The 16376-nt window shown below is 40.0% G+C and overlaps 1 protein-coding gene across 1 annotated transcript in view; it reads left to right on the plus strand.

Annotated features, from left to right (window-relative positions):
- The window catches only part of ANK2 (ankyrin 2), a 244447-nt gene extending 230795 nt beyond the window's left edge, over nt 1-13652 (plus strand). The window contains exons 42-48 of the mRNA XM_056855307.1: nt 1095-1374; nt 2690-2969; nt 4950-5042; nt 5566-5649; nt 6207-6371; nt 8179-8361; nt 13506-13652. Coding sequence (XP_056711285.1) covers nt 1095-1374; nt 2690-2969; nt 4950-5042; nt 5566-5649; nt 6207-6371; nt 8179-8361; nt 13506-13520 — 1100 coding nt within the window. The 3' untranslated portion in view covers nt 13521-13652. The remainder of the gene's footprint in view (nt 1-1094; nt 1375-2689; nt 2970-4949; nt 5043-5565; nt 5650-6206; nt 6372-8178; nt 8362-13505) is intronic.
- The last annotated feature ends 2724 nt before the right edge of the window (nt 13653-16376 follow it).

Consider the following 16376-nt stretch of genomic DNA (forward strand, 5'->3'; position numbering starts at 1 on the left):
TCTAGAGCTTTGGAGTAGGTTGTCATTAATATGCAGAGAACACACAACTCTGTCTTTCCATCTAATTCTAGAGAGGTAATGGAAACTCCTGATCAGTGTCTGGAGGTGGTGAGGGGATGCATGTGGGTTAATAAATTGAAACTTACTCCAGCTGAGATGGAAGTGGTGTTGGTTTTGGGCTGCCTTTGAAAATGTCCAAAATCCAGCAGCAAGAATACTGATTGGTTCCTACTGCAATTACTACATTACTCGTATGGCTTGTCCATTGTACTGGTTGCTTGTTTCCATGGCCACCTCAAAGTGCTGGTGTTGACCTTTAAAACTTGGAACCTGTTGGGAACAGTGTACTTAGTCCTTCAAGGACCTCCTCCACTCGTTCCAGTCTGCTTGGAGCTTATCCGGTGCTCTGCTCAGAATGCAATCAGTGAGGAAAACTAGGCTGGTTGAGGCATGCAACAGAACATTTTGGGTAGAGGACCCCAGTGAAACACCCTCCCTCTTGAAGCCCACCATGCCCATGGCTTCTGGCTTTCTGTTTGTTTGTTTGTTTTCTTCCTTACTGTTTCATTATCTATTTTCCTGCTATTTCAGACACTTTTATTTAGGTGGTGCTTATTTAGGTAGTTTAGGTGGTATATGTTGCTGGATTCTAGATTGTCGTTGTTTTTTACTACTGTTCCAAGTTTGCTTTAAGTCTTTAAATTGTTTGCTGTTGGACATATGTTTACTGTTGAACATATGTTTCATGATGCTGTGTTTTTGTGGCTCTTTGGTTTATATTTTTGTTTTTATTATTTCATTGTTTCTTTGAAGTGTGAGCCGCCTTAAGTATTAGCCACCTTAATCACCTTGACTGATTTTGTTTGGCAAAAAAGCAGGATATAAATGTTATTAAGTAAAAATATTGATTAGGAACAAAAACATTTAATCCACTGCTTGGAGAGTACTCTAAGCGGGAAAACATTTATATGCAGTGTCTCACTACATGAATCCTCTGCACCCCGCTGTTCTACCTAGATCTAGATTTGAACTGAGTAGACTTTACTGATTTACATGGAAAGATCAGATGATGATTGATTTTATTTTGCCACCAGGGTTTTCTGCACTCCATGAAGATCTGTATAGCACAAAAGATAAAAAAGAAGAGGAGTGCTCTCTTTCTAAAGATAGTGAGCATTCTGATCAGCCTCCTCTTGTGTCTGAAGAAGACCTTTCTGTTAGCTATTCATCCTTGCATGAAGGCACACCCAGGGCTGAAGCAGAAATATCCATTACAGAACTCCTACGACAAGCACACAAAGGTCGGATAGAAGCTAAATTCTCAGGGAAACCTCATGAGCTGCCAGAAGATGCATCCGCTACGCAGGAATACTTGTAAGAGTCCCAAAAATATGTCCTATCATTCTCTGTAAGACACCCATAAGTGTATATATGTATATGTAGACCAAATGGTATATTTTATTGGATCTACTGGTTAGTTTAAAACCTTGCCGCTTTTAGAGTGCGTTTTTTCCTTCATGCTTAGGTGATCAGAGGTAAAATAAAATAGATTGTGCCATATGTGCAAAAGGTAAACGATTAGATATTATTTCAGCCTTGTCCAGAAAAATGGGTGAGCCAAGTCATTTCTGAAGCTCAAAAGAAAGGGAAAATAATCTTTGCATATAGGTACTTGAATTAGAATTGAGAAGAAATTTTAGGTTACAAGTTTTAAAAATAGAAGAAGAAGAAAAGCAAAACTGCATGGAAAAAATTAGGTTCCAGCTAAGCTTAACAATAATTTTGTAAAACAATAGCTTGGGTCTTACCTAGAAGTTCCATGTGTGCAGGGGAAGGATTTTTGCTGATTCCCCCCTTCTGTGGAAGGCCTCTGATTTCCCCCCAGCCATTCTTAGGGAATGCCATCCCCCAAGAGCAGCATTTCAGGGGGGCATTTTAGCTGTGGGGTGAGATGAGGAAGTATCTTCTCCTGCAGATGGAAAATGTTTCTGTCTGCAGAAATTTTAGCTGGGATCCAAGTGATTATATACAGCCTAACACTTATAGGTCAACTTAACTGAGGAGTGGCACTTTTGTTGAATCATGCCCTAATGTTTTGGAGAATCATTGAGGTACTTTTGCACTGCAAAATAACTACTCGAGTCCAACAGTCATTGTTCCCATGGTGCGTCAATAACTGAGTCCAAAGCGCTTTTGTACATAAGCCATTCACAAAGTGAGTAATTTAGTGCTATTTAGGTCTAATTATCTAACACACTGAGTGGGTGTCGCACACACAGCTCTCTCTCTATCCTCACAGCACACACACACACCCAAAGCGAGCACATAAAATAGAAGTGTGTCTTGTCTGGATTGCATGAGTGATCTTGTAGTATAAAAGCACTTTTAGAATATTGAATCTCAATGAAGTAAATTTGAATAAGGAACTACTGTGGCATGCTGAATGCTCTAGACTTCTAAAATGATGTTTTTGGTTGCTGCTATGCACAAGTATGTGAAAGTAAATCCTAATATATTCCCATGGAAAATATAAGCAAAGTTAAAATAATGCTTGTGAGTGGCGCATTGTATCTCCATTTTACTGCTCTCTCGGACTGTATTCTTAAAGCAAGCAGAGTGTTTTGCTAGATAGACATGGTGAAAGTATGGAACGTGCAGTAATTAACTTTCTCAAATCTTTAATTTGCAGCGTTACAACGTCTGGCCAAGATCAGACACAAGCATCAATGGGTGGAAGAGCAGCAAGCGTTGCCAGTGAAAAGTCTGAATGCTCTACTGCAGGGTCTGAGGAACATGAAAGGCCATACCTTCATACTCCTACATCTAGTGATAGGACTGATTCCCCCATTGTGCAGGAACCGGAGGATCATCACTTCCATCAGGAAGATCCATATCCTAGAAAAACTAGCCTGGTGATTGTGGAATCAACTGATGAACACTCAGAAAGATATGAAGAATTACTGGAAAAGGTAAGAATGCACCATTAACTTGACATAGTTACTATTGGGAGAAGTGGCATTGGGCTAGTCACAGCTCGCTTCGAGCTCTCTCAGCCCCACCTACCTCACAGGGTGTCTGTTGTGGGGAAGGGAAGGTGATTGTAAGCCGGTTTGATTCTTCCTTAAGTGATAGAGAAAGTCGGCATATAAAAACCAACTCTTCTTTTTCTTCTTCTATTTTTTGAAACAATCTTGTTCATAATGTGTGTGTGTAAATTGCTGTCAAATCTCAGCTGACTTATGGTGACCCCAGCAAGGGCCTTCCTCTACATAGTCTTCCTTAGAGCTCTCTCTTCCAACTACCAACTCTGCTTAGCTTCCGAGATCTGACCAGATCGGGCTATACCATTCTGCTTTCCCTCCCCTTGCTCATAATATCTGGATAATAAACACCAGTGGTTCTTGTATGTGACAGTTTCGAAGAGTAGCAATATTAGGAAAAGAGGAAGACCCAACATGAGATAGATTGACTCAACAAAGAAAGCAACAGTTTGCAAGACCTGAACAAGGCTGTTAACGATAGGATATTTTGGAGGTCATTTAACACACACACAGTATTTATCCTTATAAAAAATAAAATTAAAATGAATGAAAACACCCATGAGATAACACAAAAGAAGAAAAGATAGAGATACATAACTTGGAAGTGGCTTTCTGCTAAGTGAGAATGGAGGAACCCAATGTGAAATTTTCCAAATGGATTTGAGGAGAAGACATTGTCAAAGGGAACCTTTAGAAAATGGCATGGTATTAAATTCATCAAAGCCCAAGGCTTCAAAATATCCTTTTTCAAATGTAGAAATGAGAAGGGGAAAAAAGTATGCTGCCATATGGGAAACAAGGCCAAATATTTGTTTTACAATGAATTTATCACTTGTGAATCTAATGTACACACACAGATTTCTGTAGCAAAAAGGGAAATGCATTTATTTCCAACTTTGTTTACCTCAGCTTCCATGTTTTTGGTTTTGTTTTTCTCACAGAATAGGTCATTGGAGCAGATTATAGCTCTGCTTTAAGGTTAGGACGGAGAATGAGGTGAGATTTATGAAGGAAATGACAATGCTGAAGGAAGCAAAATATCCTTATCCCATGAGACTTGTGACTGGTAATTTCTCCTAGGTTGAATTTGGATTGGGTCCAGCAGTTACAACAAAGTGTAGAGAATCTTGGGGGTAGGGGGTATTTTCTCCCCCAGTTTTAAATTACCCCAATCTATGAACCCCTTCCCTGGTGACTGCTGCTGGTGTATTGATCTCTCTCTCAGCAGCCTCTCTATCTCTCTCCTCCACCACAGCTGGTTAGCCCCCCCTAAACAGAGTTACACCTGTCTATGTCCATTGTAGAAAATAGGCTTAGAAAGGTGCAACTCTGTTTAGGATTGTGCTGCCATTTCCTAGCAAGATCTATAGCTGAGGGATCTTCTGGGTTTGGAAAAACATCTGCAAATGTCATGGAGGAGCTGCTCTCAGTCAAGGTTAACAATAGTGTCTCAGTACTAAAAAGCTCCTTATACCATTTTTTCTCGGCCTAATATGCATATTACATTTCTCTCAGCATGTAAAGGAAGGTCAGAGGAGACATGATACTTGTTAGGAATCATTCAGTGGCTCAAAAATGTAACCTTGGCATGAGAATTTAGCAGGTATTCGTGGGATAAGCGAAATCGATAGATTATGGGAGTGTTTTTCAACTAATTTATTTAAATTCATTAACCAGTGAGGGAAATTGGATAAGGCTCCAGTAGACCTTGATGCCCTCACAGATTCAAAGTCAATAACAGAATCTCATGACAACAAGCAATAATTCTTTGTCTGGTATCAGGTAAAACTACTGCTCTTGTGGGTATTGATGTGGTTGCTATTATGCTAATAGAAAAGGGACCAAGCACGTTTCATTCACGCATGCAACATCAGTGTGATAAGAGCAATGCTTCCATGCTTCCACTAGGAGGTAGCAGAGGAATTAGGTGAGCTGGAGGCCAGCTCAGATGAGGAAGAGATGGTAACAACCAGGGTCGTCCGTCGCCGGGTGATTATTCAGGTACAAGAGTGTTGAACTACTTACTGCACGTGCCAGAGGCAATTTTGCCCTGGTTACATCTCTAGGAGCCCATCCTTTCCCCAAAAGGACTGCTCTTGAAACAACCCCTTGGCTTGGATTGCATTGATAGATTTAGCATGTTCCTGCATGGTCACTGAATAACCTTGATAACTTTTTCTAATTTGAATTGGGGAGAAAGGGAGGAGAGAAATGCAATTGGGTTGTTATCTAATGTGCATTTTGAAGAAGAATGTCCTGTTGGCCATTGAGAGAACAAACCCTTTGATTTGCTGCTTCAATATCACTTACCTGTCAGGTCAAAATCTTCCTGTTTGCCTATCTGTTCCAGGTTTCCTGCATGCTTTTCATGATTGATTTGCAGAACTTTTAATTGAATGTAATTCTTCTTCAGAGTGTAACTCTGCTTCAGTACTTCCTAATCCTACTATTTTATTCTTGCTTTAATGAACTAACTGTTGAAAGCCATGTCTTTCAGTCATGGATTTTGTTTTTTGTCCAACAGGCTGATGATATGCCCGAAATGCCACCAGAAGCTGTAACAGAAGAGCAATATACAGATGAACATGGTCATATTGTAGTGAAAAAGGTACCATCTAGCCTTATTATGTGCCTGTCTTGAAGGGCAAAACTATAAAGAGCACTTCTGTAGTTGTATGCTAAATCTACGTTGTTGGTCCATTACACAAGTGAAGTGTTAAACCAACTGGAGAGCTACTGAAAAATTCTCCATTGCCTACTTCTGTGTATGCTGGATTAAAATAGTAACAAGGAAGGCATCTCCACTAGAACTAGGAATATTGGCATTCTTCATGCCAATCCAGCTCAGTTTGACTGAAGCTGTGGGAATAAGTGGACTTAGAAGCTCCTTCTCCTGGACCATTCCTGGAGCCTAAGCCATCACTCCCCGGTGGGAGGGGGAGGTGACTCACCCCAGTGCCCTTCAGACTTACTGTTAGCTGAAACAAGTTACCCTGTTTTTTTGAGAGAGCTATCTGATGCCAAGGTGGACTTGTTTCAACTACCTGATCCTTAATTGACTTGCAAGTTTCGTGTTTATTAAAGTTTGCTGCAGTTTTGAAGCTGTAAGTATGACTTGCTACCAGTTTAAATTCAACATGACTCTTAATAATGTCACCCTGTTAGGTCACTAGAAAAATCATAAGGCGATTCGTTTTACCAGATGGCACAGAAAAGGAGGAAGTTGTCATGCAAGGAGCACCCCAGGAGCCTGTGACAGTGGAAGAGGGAGATGGATACTCCAAAGTCATAAAACGGGTTGTGCTGAAAAGTGACAGCGAGCAATCCGAGGTCAGCTTATTTTTGCCTCCCAATTTTCTCTGATAAGTGGATTTGCCAGAAATAAAAATTGTATTACTACATGTTTTGAATTATTCACATAGCTCCATTGAAGTATTTATTTCAATGGCAAGTCTGCATGTGCATATAAACTGATTCACACATTGTCTAAGTACAAAGGTCAATATATATGGTGGAATATGGGAAGTGGGGAAGCGATTTGAAAAGGGGTGGATGGGGACCCTGTGAATGGAAATAATCATATAGACTTTTCCTCATCTTCCTCTGGAACCACTTTGCTGCTGTGGGCGTGAGAAGTACCTAAGAAACATGACAGGAAGATACTAGGTGCCTGGGGAATCTGGAATATCTCATCTGGGAGGAAATCCACAAATAGCATAGGACAAGGCTCAACAAATCTCAGGTGTTAGGTCATCATGGTGCTTAGAAATTTCATTGTGGTACCTAGTTTTTTCAGGAATGATTTTATTTTGTCTCTCAGCAATCCTTAGTAGAAGCTTATTGATTTCACCTCAGAATATATTTTGTTGTGTGACAACAAAATGCATGTACATGACATTCTTGCCATTGCTTGTTTATATGTTATCTTTACACCATTCAACAGTGGTAGATCAATTCATTTGTTCACCAGTTGCTTTCTGTACTGGCTCCAATATTAAATAAAATGCACCCTTTCCAAGCAATAATGAAATTATGAGAAATTGGGGAGAAGTTAAGGTTAGGGTTACAGGTTAGGTTTTTGTATTCATGGTAATTAGAGTTACCCCATATTTATATTCTACACCACTTTTGTCATAGCTTTAATCAAACTACAAGAAACTGTGATGAGTTTAGGATTAGGTTTTGTGTTAGCCCATGATTACATAATTTGGCCATTAAAATACAAAATCCTGAACGCTGAAAAAAAAGAGTCTTGCCACTAAATTTTTGGGCTGGCTCTTGAAGCCAGAGAAAATTTGTGAAGGCATAATAGGTACTTCAATGGGGACAGGACACTATAAAAAGGTTGAACATGCAGGTTTGGAGCACCTTTGTGTCCTGACAACTGCTAGGAGATTAATTCTCTCCCTCAGCCGTCATGTTGCCCAGCTCATGTTGCCTTGGCTCCCTCCCCAATTCAAAATACTCAAATTAACTGAGACCTTAAGGCTATTTCTGTTGCATGCAACACTCGGATTAAAGGAATGGGTAGTGCAGGGGGGGAAATACACAGGACCAAATTTGCCATATGCCTGATGCTTTCAGAGGGTAACCATGTTGGTCTGCAGTAGAACAGCGAGATTTGAGTCCAATAATACCTTAGAGACTCAACAAGATTTTGGGGATATGAGCTTCCAAGTGTCAAAAGCTCCCTTCCTCAGTCACCAGATATCTGGCAAATGGAACTTCGACTCTCGAAAGCTTATACCCCCAAAATCTTGTTGGGTCTCTAAGGGGCTCCTGAACTCGAGTCTAGTGGTTGTATGCTTCATAAAGGTAGAACCAAGCTAGAGTGGACTGAATAATTCCTGAAGCAACTGGGGGAAAGTTTCCTGAAGTGAATTTTTGAGGTAATCTTTTTAAGAAGAAAGAAATGGGGCCACCACGAAGCACATGTTAACATTTAGTTTACACTTTGCATTTGTTTAGAATAATTACAGTGCCATCCATTGAAGTCAATAATTTTAGAAGGGATTGGTATAACACGGTCTAGGATTGCACTGCCAGCCATGCATCTAAGTAGCAAAGTTCCCTTTTCTTATTCATTTCAAACTATGACCAGTCAGTCAGAGGTCTCTATGAAACCTTTGTTCATCAGGTGACTTTTTCTGAGCCGAGTGTTCTGTCTAGCACCTCAGAATTTCAGTCTGAGCCAGTGGAAGGCCGGAAAGTCAGCAAAGTTGTGAAGACCACATTAGTGCACGGCGAAAGACTGGAGAAGCACCACGGAGACTCTAGCTTAGCTGCTGATCTTCCCTCAGCCAAAGATGACTTTGAAGCGGTAAAATACTCTTTTTTTTTTTTGTCTTTCTGAAAATATATACATGGAAATTTTGATATACAGGAAGAATACCGTGTATTCTTTCATGTAAAAGCGTTTACAGAAGCAACTGAAATGAAACCTGAAATAATTAACATTATTTTAAAAATTCATTGGATAAAGGTTTTAAAATCCTCTATCACCTACCCTCTTTTGCTGCTCTTATTTTTATCTTGAGACCTTCTCCATTGTCACAGCCTACCAACCTCAATATCCAGTAAGCAAACCCACTAAACACTGACACTGAAGTTCTTCCATTGGGTCTTCTGACATCCCCCCCACCCAAGTATTCATCTCTGGTTTCCTCTCTCACTCAAAAGAATAATTCCCTTTGTGCCAAAATGGGAATATAATGGAGGCTTTAGTTCTTTTCCAGTTTGAGTACCATACACTGGGCATTTTTCCAGCATTCCTCTCTGTTCCTGCAGCCCCAGTCGAACCCCAGATTGATTATTCCCAGGATCGTGGGACCTGCACAAAGGAATAACCACACCAGTTGGAGGGAGACAGAGTGAGGAAGGACTAGGGGGGTGAAATCATGTCTCCTCTCTCTTCCAACCGAGGAAAGAGGTTGATTTCGTCTCCTTGTCCTTCCTCATTCTAGTCCTCCAGCTTGCATCCTGTAATCCCAGGAATGATTTTTCTGGGTATTGGGAGGGGCTACAGGAACAGACATGAATGCAGGAAAGCTTCTGTGAATGGATCGAATAGGTGTGTCAAATGGGTCTGAATAAATGGTGATGGTGGTGGTAGAAAGTGCCGTCAACTTGCAGCTGACTTATGGCGACCCCTTAGGGTTTTCAAGGCAAAATACTGTCAAAGGTGGTTTGCCATTGCCTACCTTAGTGTAGCAGTCCCGGGCTTCCTTGGTGGTCCGCCATCCAAGTGCTACCCAAGGCCAATTCTGCTATGCTTCCGAGGCCAGACTAGCATCGGCTATCCAACTCAGGGCAAATCAATGATACTGGCTGTGAAATAAGTTTTCATTCAGGCTGTAGACACGAACAAAGCTTTATAAAGGGCCACCCTGCAAATGTGTAAGATCCATAGTTGTCCATGCATGTGCATTCTCTGTTGTGGCTCTCTCCTTGTGGAATGCATGAGGAGGCCAGAAAGGCTCCCATGTTTCCGTCATTCTGAAAACTGTGCAAAACAGAATATCTTTTTATAACGAGATTAAAACTGTAGTAAAATAGAATGGCTCAGGAGGGTGCTTTTATAAGGAAAAAGGATAATAGTGTATCCCACTGTTTATTGTTTGCATTATCTTGCTCTTAGTGCTTTGCTTATGACATATAATTTTGCATTGTTTCTAATTTTTGTAATTTTAGTCCCACTGCATTGCTTATTGGATGTTTCATCCTATTTGATTGAATTGTTTTACACTGTGTAATCTGCCTTGGGTCTCAATGAAAAAGGTGGTCTCTAAAAGAAGTAAGTAAATGCATACATTTATTCTGAAGCCTTTCAGAGCTGCCAGAAAAGTCCAGATTCTGGAATGGTCAGCGGCAAAATCCAGTCTCAGGAATCTGAGACTAATTCTGGAGTAAGAACATTGAAGGAGAAAAATCAGTTTCTCTGAATATGCTCCTGAGCAGAACTGGGAGTTTTATCTGTCTCTACTAAAAATGCTATAACATAATAGCAGAATTACTCTGCCAAGAAAAACACTTCTCTTGAAGTTGTAGCAAGGTCAGAAGATTCAGTATGGCTATTTTTTTTTCTCTTTCTGGAACTAGATTCTGTACTTAGCCATTAATTATATCAGGATACTCCTGAAAACAGGGACAGTTGTATATTTTTGTTATTGGTTCAGGGGTTCTTTAGGTATTTCAGCAGCTTGAAATAATTATGCCATGTTCCTGGTCTATCGTGCTACGGTTTGTTTTGTGTTTTTACTTTAGGCCCTGACTTACACAGGTAACAAAATGAAAATTGAAGTTTCCCCATTAGTAGAGAATGAGGTCACAAAAGAGGATGGCTCAGTTATTAAAAGGTTTGGGTTGGCATGAAAATGGACTGTTCGGTGCAAAAGATTAACAAACTAACAGAAACAATAATGACAAGTGAAATGATGTTTACCTGGATTCAGAACTACTTGCAAGTCCACTAAACCACCTATGCTAACACAGCTTGTTTAAAGGAAGGAGAGAAGTGATTTTGAAATAGCTGTGGTTCCATTTTAGTCTGAAGTATGCAATAAGAGCATTTTAGAAGATCCTAGAAAGAACTCCATGGGTTTTAAATGTCACAGAAACATGAGAGATTTTAAATGTCACAGAAACATGAGAATACTCTTCATTCAAAATATTTTATTTTATTGCTAGTTCACTTTTCCATTAACACTGTAAGGAAAAGGAAAGACTTAAGCAGAAAACATGCAGTGGAACAATGCAACAGTATGGAACATTACTTCTTGCCTGTCCATTTACACTATAATCCTAGGCAGAGTTTGACTCCAGTGGATGCGACTCTGCTTAGGATTGTACTGGAAGGCACTTTGAGATCAGTAAGTGGTATCTATGGTAGTTTTTAAGAAAGGAAGAAAGTATACCAAATTGTCTCTCCAAATTTAGAGTAATGAAAGATCCTCCTGATATTCCTTTGTTTGAAACCATTATCAGAAACGTCCCCTTCATTTTGTTTCTATGTCATTAATTCCTGTATTCTCCAAACTGCAGCAATGTGCCAGCTATACCTGGCCTTTCTTTATAACAATACTGAAGAAATATCACTATAACTAAGACCAAAATTTGAAAGAGGCAGTCCTCAGTCCTTATATTCTCCAGTCTGTGGAAATAATGGCATTTGGTCAGTGAGTTACCTCAATCAAATAAGCATGGTTCACATGTTAGTTCCCTACAAGGGGAAGGAGGGTCACGCATGTGCCTGAGACTCATACCAGCTTGAGATTTTTCCCTAACGTATGACTACAGCCAACATAGGACAAAACAAAGAAAGGATGAAAGCTGCTTAGGATATTGTGTTTCACAGAAACTTAGGGAGAAGTCAGTGTAGGTAATGGCATTCACTTGGTCTTACCCTTCACTACATGCTACACGTATTGAAATGTATACCACCCATAAAATAAAAAGTTAATAGCAGAGCCTCATTTTACACTCTGCTTTCTTTGGTTTCACTGTGATATTTACAAAGCAAGTTTAAAACAATGATTTGGAAAAAAAATACAGAGTATGGACTCCCTCTCCAGGAATTGTTATGTAGCCAAAAACTGATTCCATATTAGACCAGTGTGGAAATGTCCCTAAACCATGTTGTGTGTGTGTGTGCATGCATATATTTTATTTCTAATCAAGTTGCAAATACATGCCAAGGCTAGGTATTGCTGGATACGCGTATTTGTTTCCAATCATTATTGTGGCATCTGATTGCTTCATTGTTAATGAAGAGGCATTCTACTCCGTCCAGCAAATTGTTAAGATCTGATTTTGGCCGTGAAACTATGGAAACAAGTCCAACTGATTTTCCATTTTTAATTCTTGGAGTTGACTGGTGTGAGAGGAAGCAGGTTTTGTGACACGCAGAATATTTTTTGATTGCCTTGCTCCCTAATAAAAAAAATTCCTCGCTATAATTTTGCCCTCTAATCCTTAGGCATCTGGAGATATATTGGTACCTTTGAACAAAACTTGCATGCAGTAGTTTGCTGATAAAAAAATGGAAATGAACTTTTTAACTACATTTAAGACCCAGACTAAGAGAGAGGTTTTCAGATTTTGATCCATTCGCCAGTATGATCTGTGGCCCTGATCCAGAGATGTGCAAGTACTGCACACAGCTGCACTCTGCAATACCACAGAGATTTTGAGGTGGAGAGAAAAAGCACCTCCTAGCTCCAGTGAGGCTTTGTGGGAGTTGGCAGAAAGGTCACTGTCATAGACTTCACTCCAAAGCATCTCAGGGCAACCTTCATGTACCAGGTACAGAAGAAAGTGTAGAAGTGAACCTGGGCAGAACACTTAATATACCCAGGGTCAGGGATCAGTATTGTCAGGCAGCTGCCCGGGCTCCCAAGAGTGACCATTGCCAAGCTCTGAACCATCCTGGACACCAGCAGGTTGTAAGCATCATTTCCTGCCTTCTTTCTGTGGGCAGTGGCAACGGTAGTGGGATTGGTCTTTCTTTCCTCCTTTATTGAAAGCAGTGCGTGGTTGCTCTTTTACTTCCCCTTGCTATATAGCAGAGGGCCGAACAATGTCACTATACCAAAGGGGGTCCAATTGTGCTCTTCCCACCACTGCTACTGCCAAGAGAAGGGGACACAGGGGGGCAGGCAGTGCAGCTGCTCTTCCAAGCTGCCATTGCTCTTTCCTGGCACAACTGAAGGAACAAAGAAAAGGGTGGTGGCACTTAGAAGTATCCATCGCTCACCTGTCCAACCCTTTTTGCAAATATTGGAAAGCTATGCGGGAGGAGCATTTTATTGATAATGCCCAGGGAGAACAGCGTATGTCCTAATGGGTGATAGTTAATTGGTACTGAGAAGAGAAAAAGCAGACATATTTCACACAAATAATGGTTCAAGATTTACCATGCTGGAAGGGCTTGCATCGTTTTCAAGAGGTATTTTAATGTAGTACAGGGGCGTTATCATAATTGACAACTTCCTTGCAAGTCTGTTGCACCAAAGCCAACATCTTAAAAAGAGTAAAATATGTATTGGGGCATAAGGAACTGCGTTCCACAGCCTCTCAGTTGTATTTTTAATCATCAGTTTGTGAACTCTGACTGTGAAAGATAGGAATTAAGGCCGCGACTGAAAATCCAGCAAAATGGATGAATTCAGAATGATTTTTAAATGTTTTTGAAATAGTTACACATTTAAAGTATTGTCGAAGGCTTTCACGGTCAGAGTTCATCAGTTCTTGTAGGTTATGCTGTGTGACCACAGTCACACAGCCCGGATAACCTACAAAAACACATTTATTATGTTATTGGGTTGCTATGAAAGTTGATACAATCCCTTGCATTGATTCTGCTGTAACTCAAAACTCGTGCTGTAATTCTAAATCCTTTTAAAAAAAATTGCCTTCATAAATTCTACTTTCATTCCCCTCCCCCCTAACCCTTTCCTTCCTCTGTAGGACAACAATGAGTAAAGCCAGTACACAGAAGAGGACTGTGGTTAAGGACCAGTTTGGAAAACGGATTCATGTGGAAGTGCTGGAGGATGTTCCAGAAGCCCTCCCCCCGGATGACCTTCAGCATGACCTTCAGCAACTGCTAAAACATTTCTGCAAAGAAGAGTGGAAGCAAGAGGCCAAATGAGATGCTGCTAAGTCTCGCCCACAGACCAACACACATATCCATTCGATATTCACCGTCCACTTCCTTCTTTCATCATAGATGTCATGAAAATGTAATCATCAGGAGACACTGACATTTCTACTTGGGGCAAATATAGTTGAATAGATTTTTTTCCCTTTTTGTTTCTTTTAAAAAATATATATATATGTAAGCTAATTTGTGACCAAAGATAGCATCCTTCGTTAGGGATGGTTTGTCTCCTAAAAGTCGTCGACTTTGTGCTGTACTGGAAACTTGTCGTCCTGCCATCTTTGCTGTTCCTTTGCTTCTGCACCAGATCCATAAAAAAACAAAAACAGCTTCTTCCACAAGCCTCTTCAACTGACAATGTACATGATTTTTTAAAAAAGGGATAGTCACGTTGCCCTGTAAATAGCTAAAGTGCTTGGACTAGAGAGACTGAACGAAAACACTGCCTATCATGACTACTTTTAGCAGCGTGGACTGCAAGGTCTGTTGAAACTGCTGAAGAGAAATTGATGTATTATTGCTGACACAATCCACCGAGTATAGGACACGGAATCTACTGAGAAGGAAGCTGTCAGGCCTCCTGTGTCCCTAGGACTCCCGACAACAATCTACCATAGTTTCTAAAAGTCAGGCTGAAACCTCAGACTCCATCAGTTTCCATTAAAGATGGCTGGACTGCGGCCGTCACCCCCTTTCTGATTCCTGGAAAGCCACCTAAAGATTTCCTGAAGAAAAATAGATACCCAGTTAGATATAACTTGCTAGCAGCTGTATCTGTGGCACATTTGCATACTGTATTCAAATATTTTAGATTGGGATTTATGAGGCAGGGTGTATTAAACAGTTCTAACGGCTGTAGTTTCCTTTCTTCACCACTGCTTTAGCAAACCACTCTGTCTTACTGGTGGTGCTTTCTGCTGGCCACTGCACTGTAGATAACTTAAGAAGGGGAACAAAACCCTCACCCACTCGTTGAGAAAGGTTACTCTAAATTTACCACATTCTTTCAAGATTGCCTCCTACCTGGTACATGCATGTGGCGTTGAAAAATAGAAACACAACCCTCTTGTAATCATGTCAACAGCTTCTCATCCCTCTTAGCACTGAGCAAGCAGATTTTATCCTTCCATTTGAGAGGTTTGAGGTGGGTTTTTTTCCACTGAAGGATATGAATCCATTGGGCATTTGACATTTGTTGCGATTTTTATTTATGTTTCTAAAGTAACTTTCGAGAATCATCATGTAAATGTCTACGCTTTGATTTTCCAAGAAGGGTATCTGCGACTCTGGAATAATTCTGTGGTCTGTTCCTAATTCTGATAGTGGTCTGAAGCTCTGTAGCATTTTAACATTATATATGTAATTATATATATTATATATATATACATATAAAAACAATATACATTTTGAGTCAGTTATTTGATAAAGGCAAAGTATATTCAACAAAGATGAGTTTTTCAAAACCTAGCCAGTCTTTCCTTCTTGCAAAAATATAACCCACTCAGTGCTTAGAATACTGAACATAAATGGCACCTCCTCATTAAAATAACCTATGCCAACAGAAAAGAAAGGTTGCTGGAGGTTTGATTTCCTGCTAAGAAAGCTACCCAAAGTGCCATGCTAATTTCTTCTTCTTCTTTTTGGCTGGCAAGCAGGAAGCAAGCCCTTGTGACTGCCAAAAGGGAAGGAGACTCGTTTCAGGACACACAAGAGCTCATTTTTCATTGTCAAGAACATCACTGGTTGACCTTCAAGAACTGGGCTCTAAAAGAAAAGCATTTCTGTTGTGTTATTTGCAGTGCAGATGATGTTCTGTGTAACAGCATAATGGCTATTCTCCTTTTTCAGTTTTGATTCTTTTTTTGCCGTGTTATCGGAGAACTTGAATACTGTGAGAAGAAGTGATTTTAAGTTGATGAATCAGCATCTTGTTCCCATGGTGATAACACTAATTGAATATATCTATGAGGGCATGTATTAGTTAAAAGATTAAAAATAAACAAACAAACAAACCAAGAACACTAACAATACATAGCTATAATGTGTACAATGGCTGATTTAATTAAATAAAATGTACAAGTGTTAAATGTAGCACTCATGGTATGTTCTTTTTTTAATACCAGTTTGACATAGAACATTTATTTGATTCCCCTAGCTTCAGAACAGTGATCCCAGCAATGCTGTAATTAAGTAATCACAACCTACATTAATGTTCATTATTCTGCATACCTAAGAATCAAATTACTTTAAAGCATGAGAAATGATAGGCAGTATTTTTTGTGTACAGTTCAATAAGAAATGGATATTGAAGGTCAGTGTAAGCCTTTTCTTGGGATCAGCTACAGTGCCATAATATCTAAACTTGAGGGATATGTCCTATGCTTCCTTTATTCATTCCTCAGTTATTTATACATCCTTTTATAAAGATGGTAACGTCAACTTGCATGACCATTGAAGACATTCTTCCCTACACATACATAGTTTACAAGAGATATACTATGGTGCTTGAGGCTATTGCCTCTGCCCATATACAGGTTCTTACTTGTCCATGATTGAGGCTTGATTCACAAGTGAGATGAAGAGCAAAGGAACCCTTGAAGACAGAATCACATGGACACTCGGCCATATGGGAAGCTGTTTGTGTCTAAATGATTTCTATATCGCTTGGCTTAATTCAG

The sequence above is a fragment of the Euleptes europaea genome, chromosome 9 (assembly GCF_029931775.1).
Source record: "Euleptes europaea isolate rEulEur1 chromosome 9, rEulEur1.hap1, whole genome shotgun sequence".
Classification (NCBI taxonomy): Eukaryota; Metazoa; Chordata; class Lepidosauria; order Squamata; family Sphaerodactylidae; genus Euleptes; species Euleptes europaea.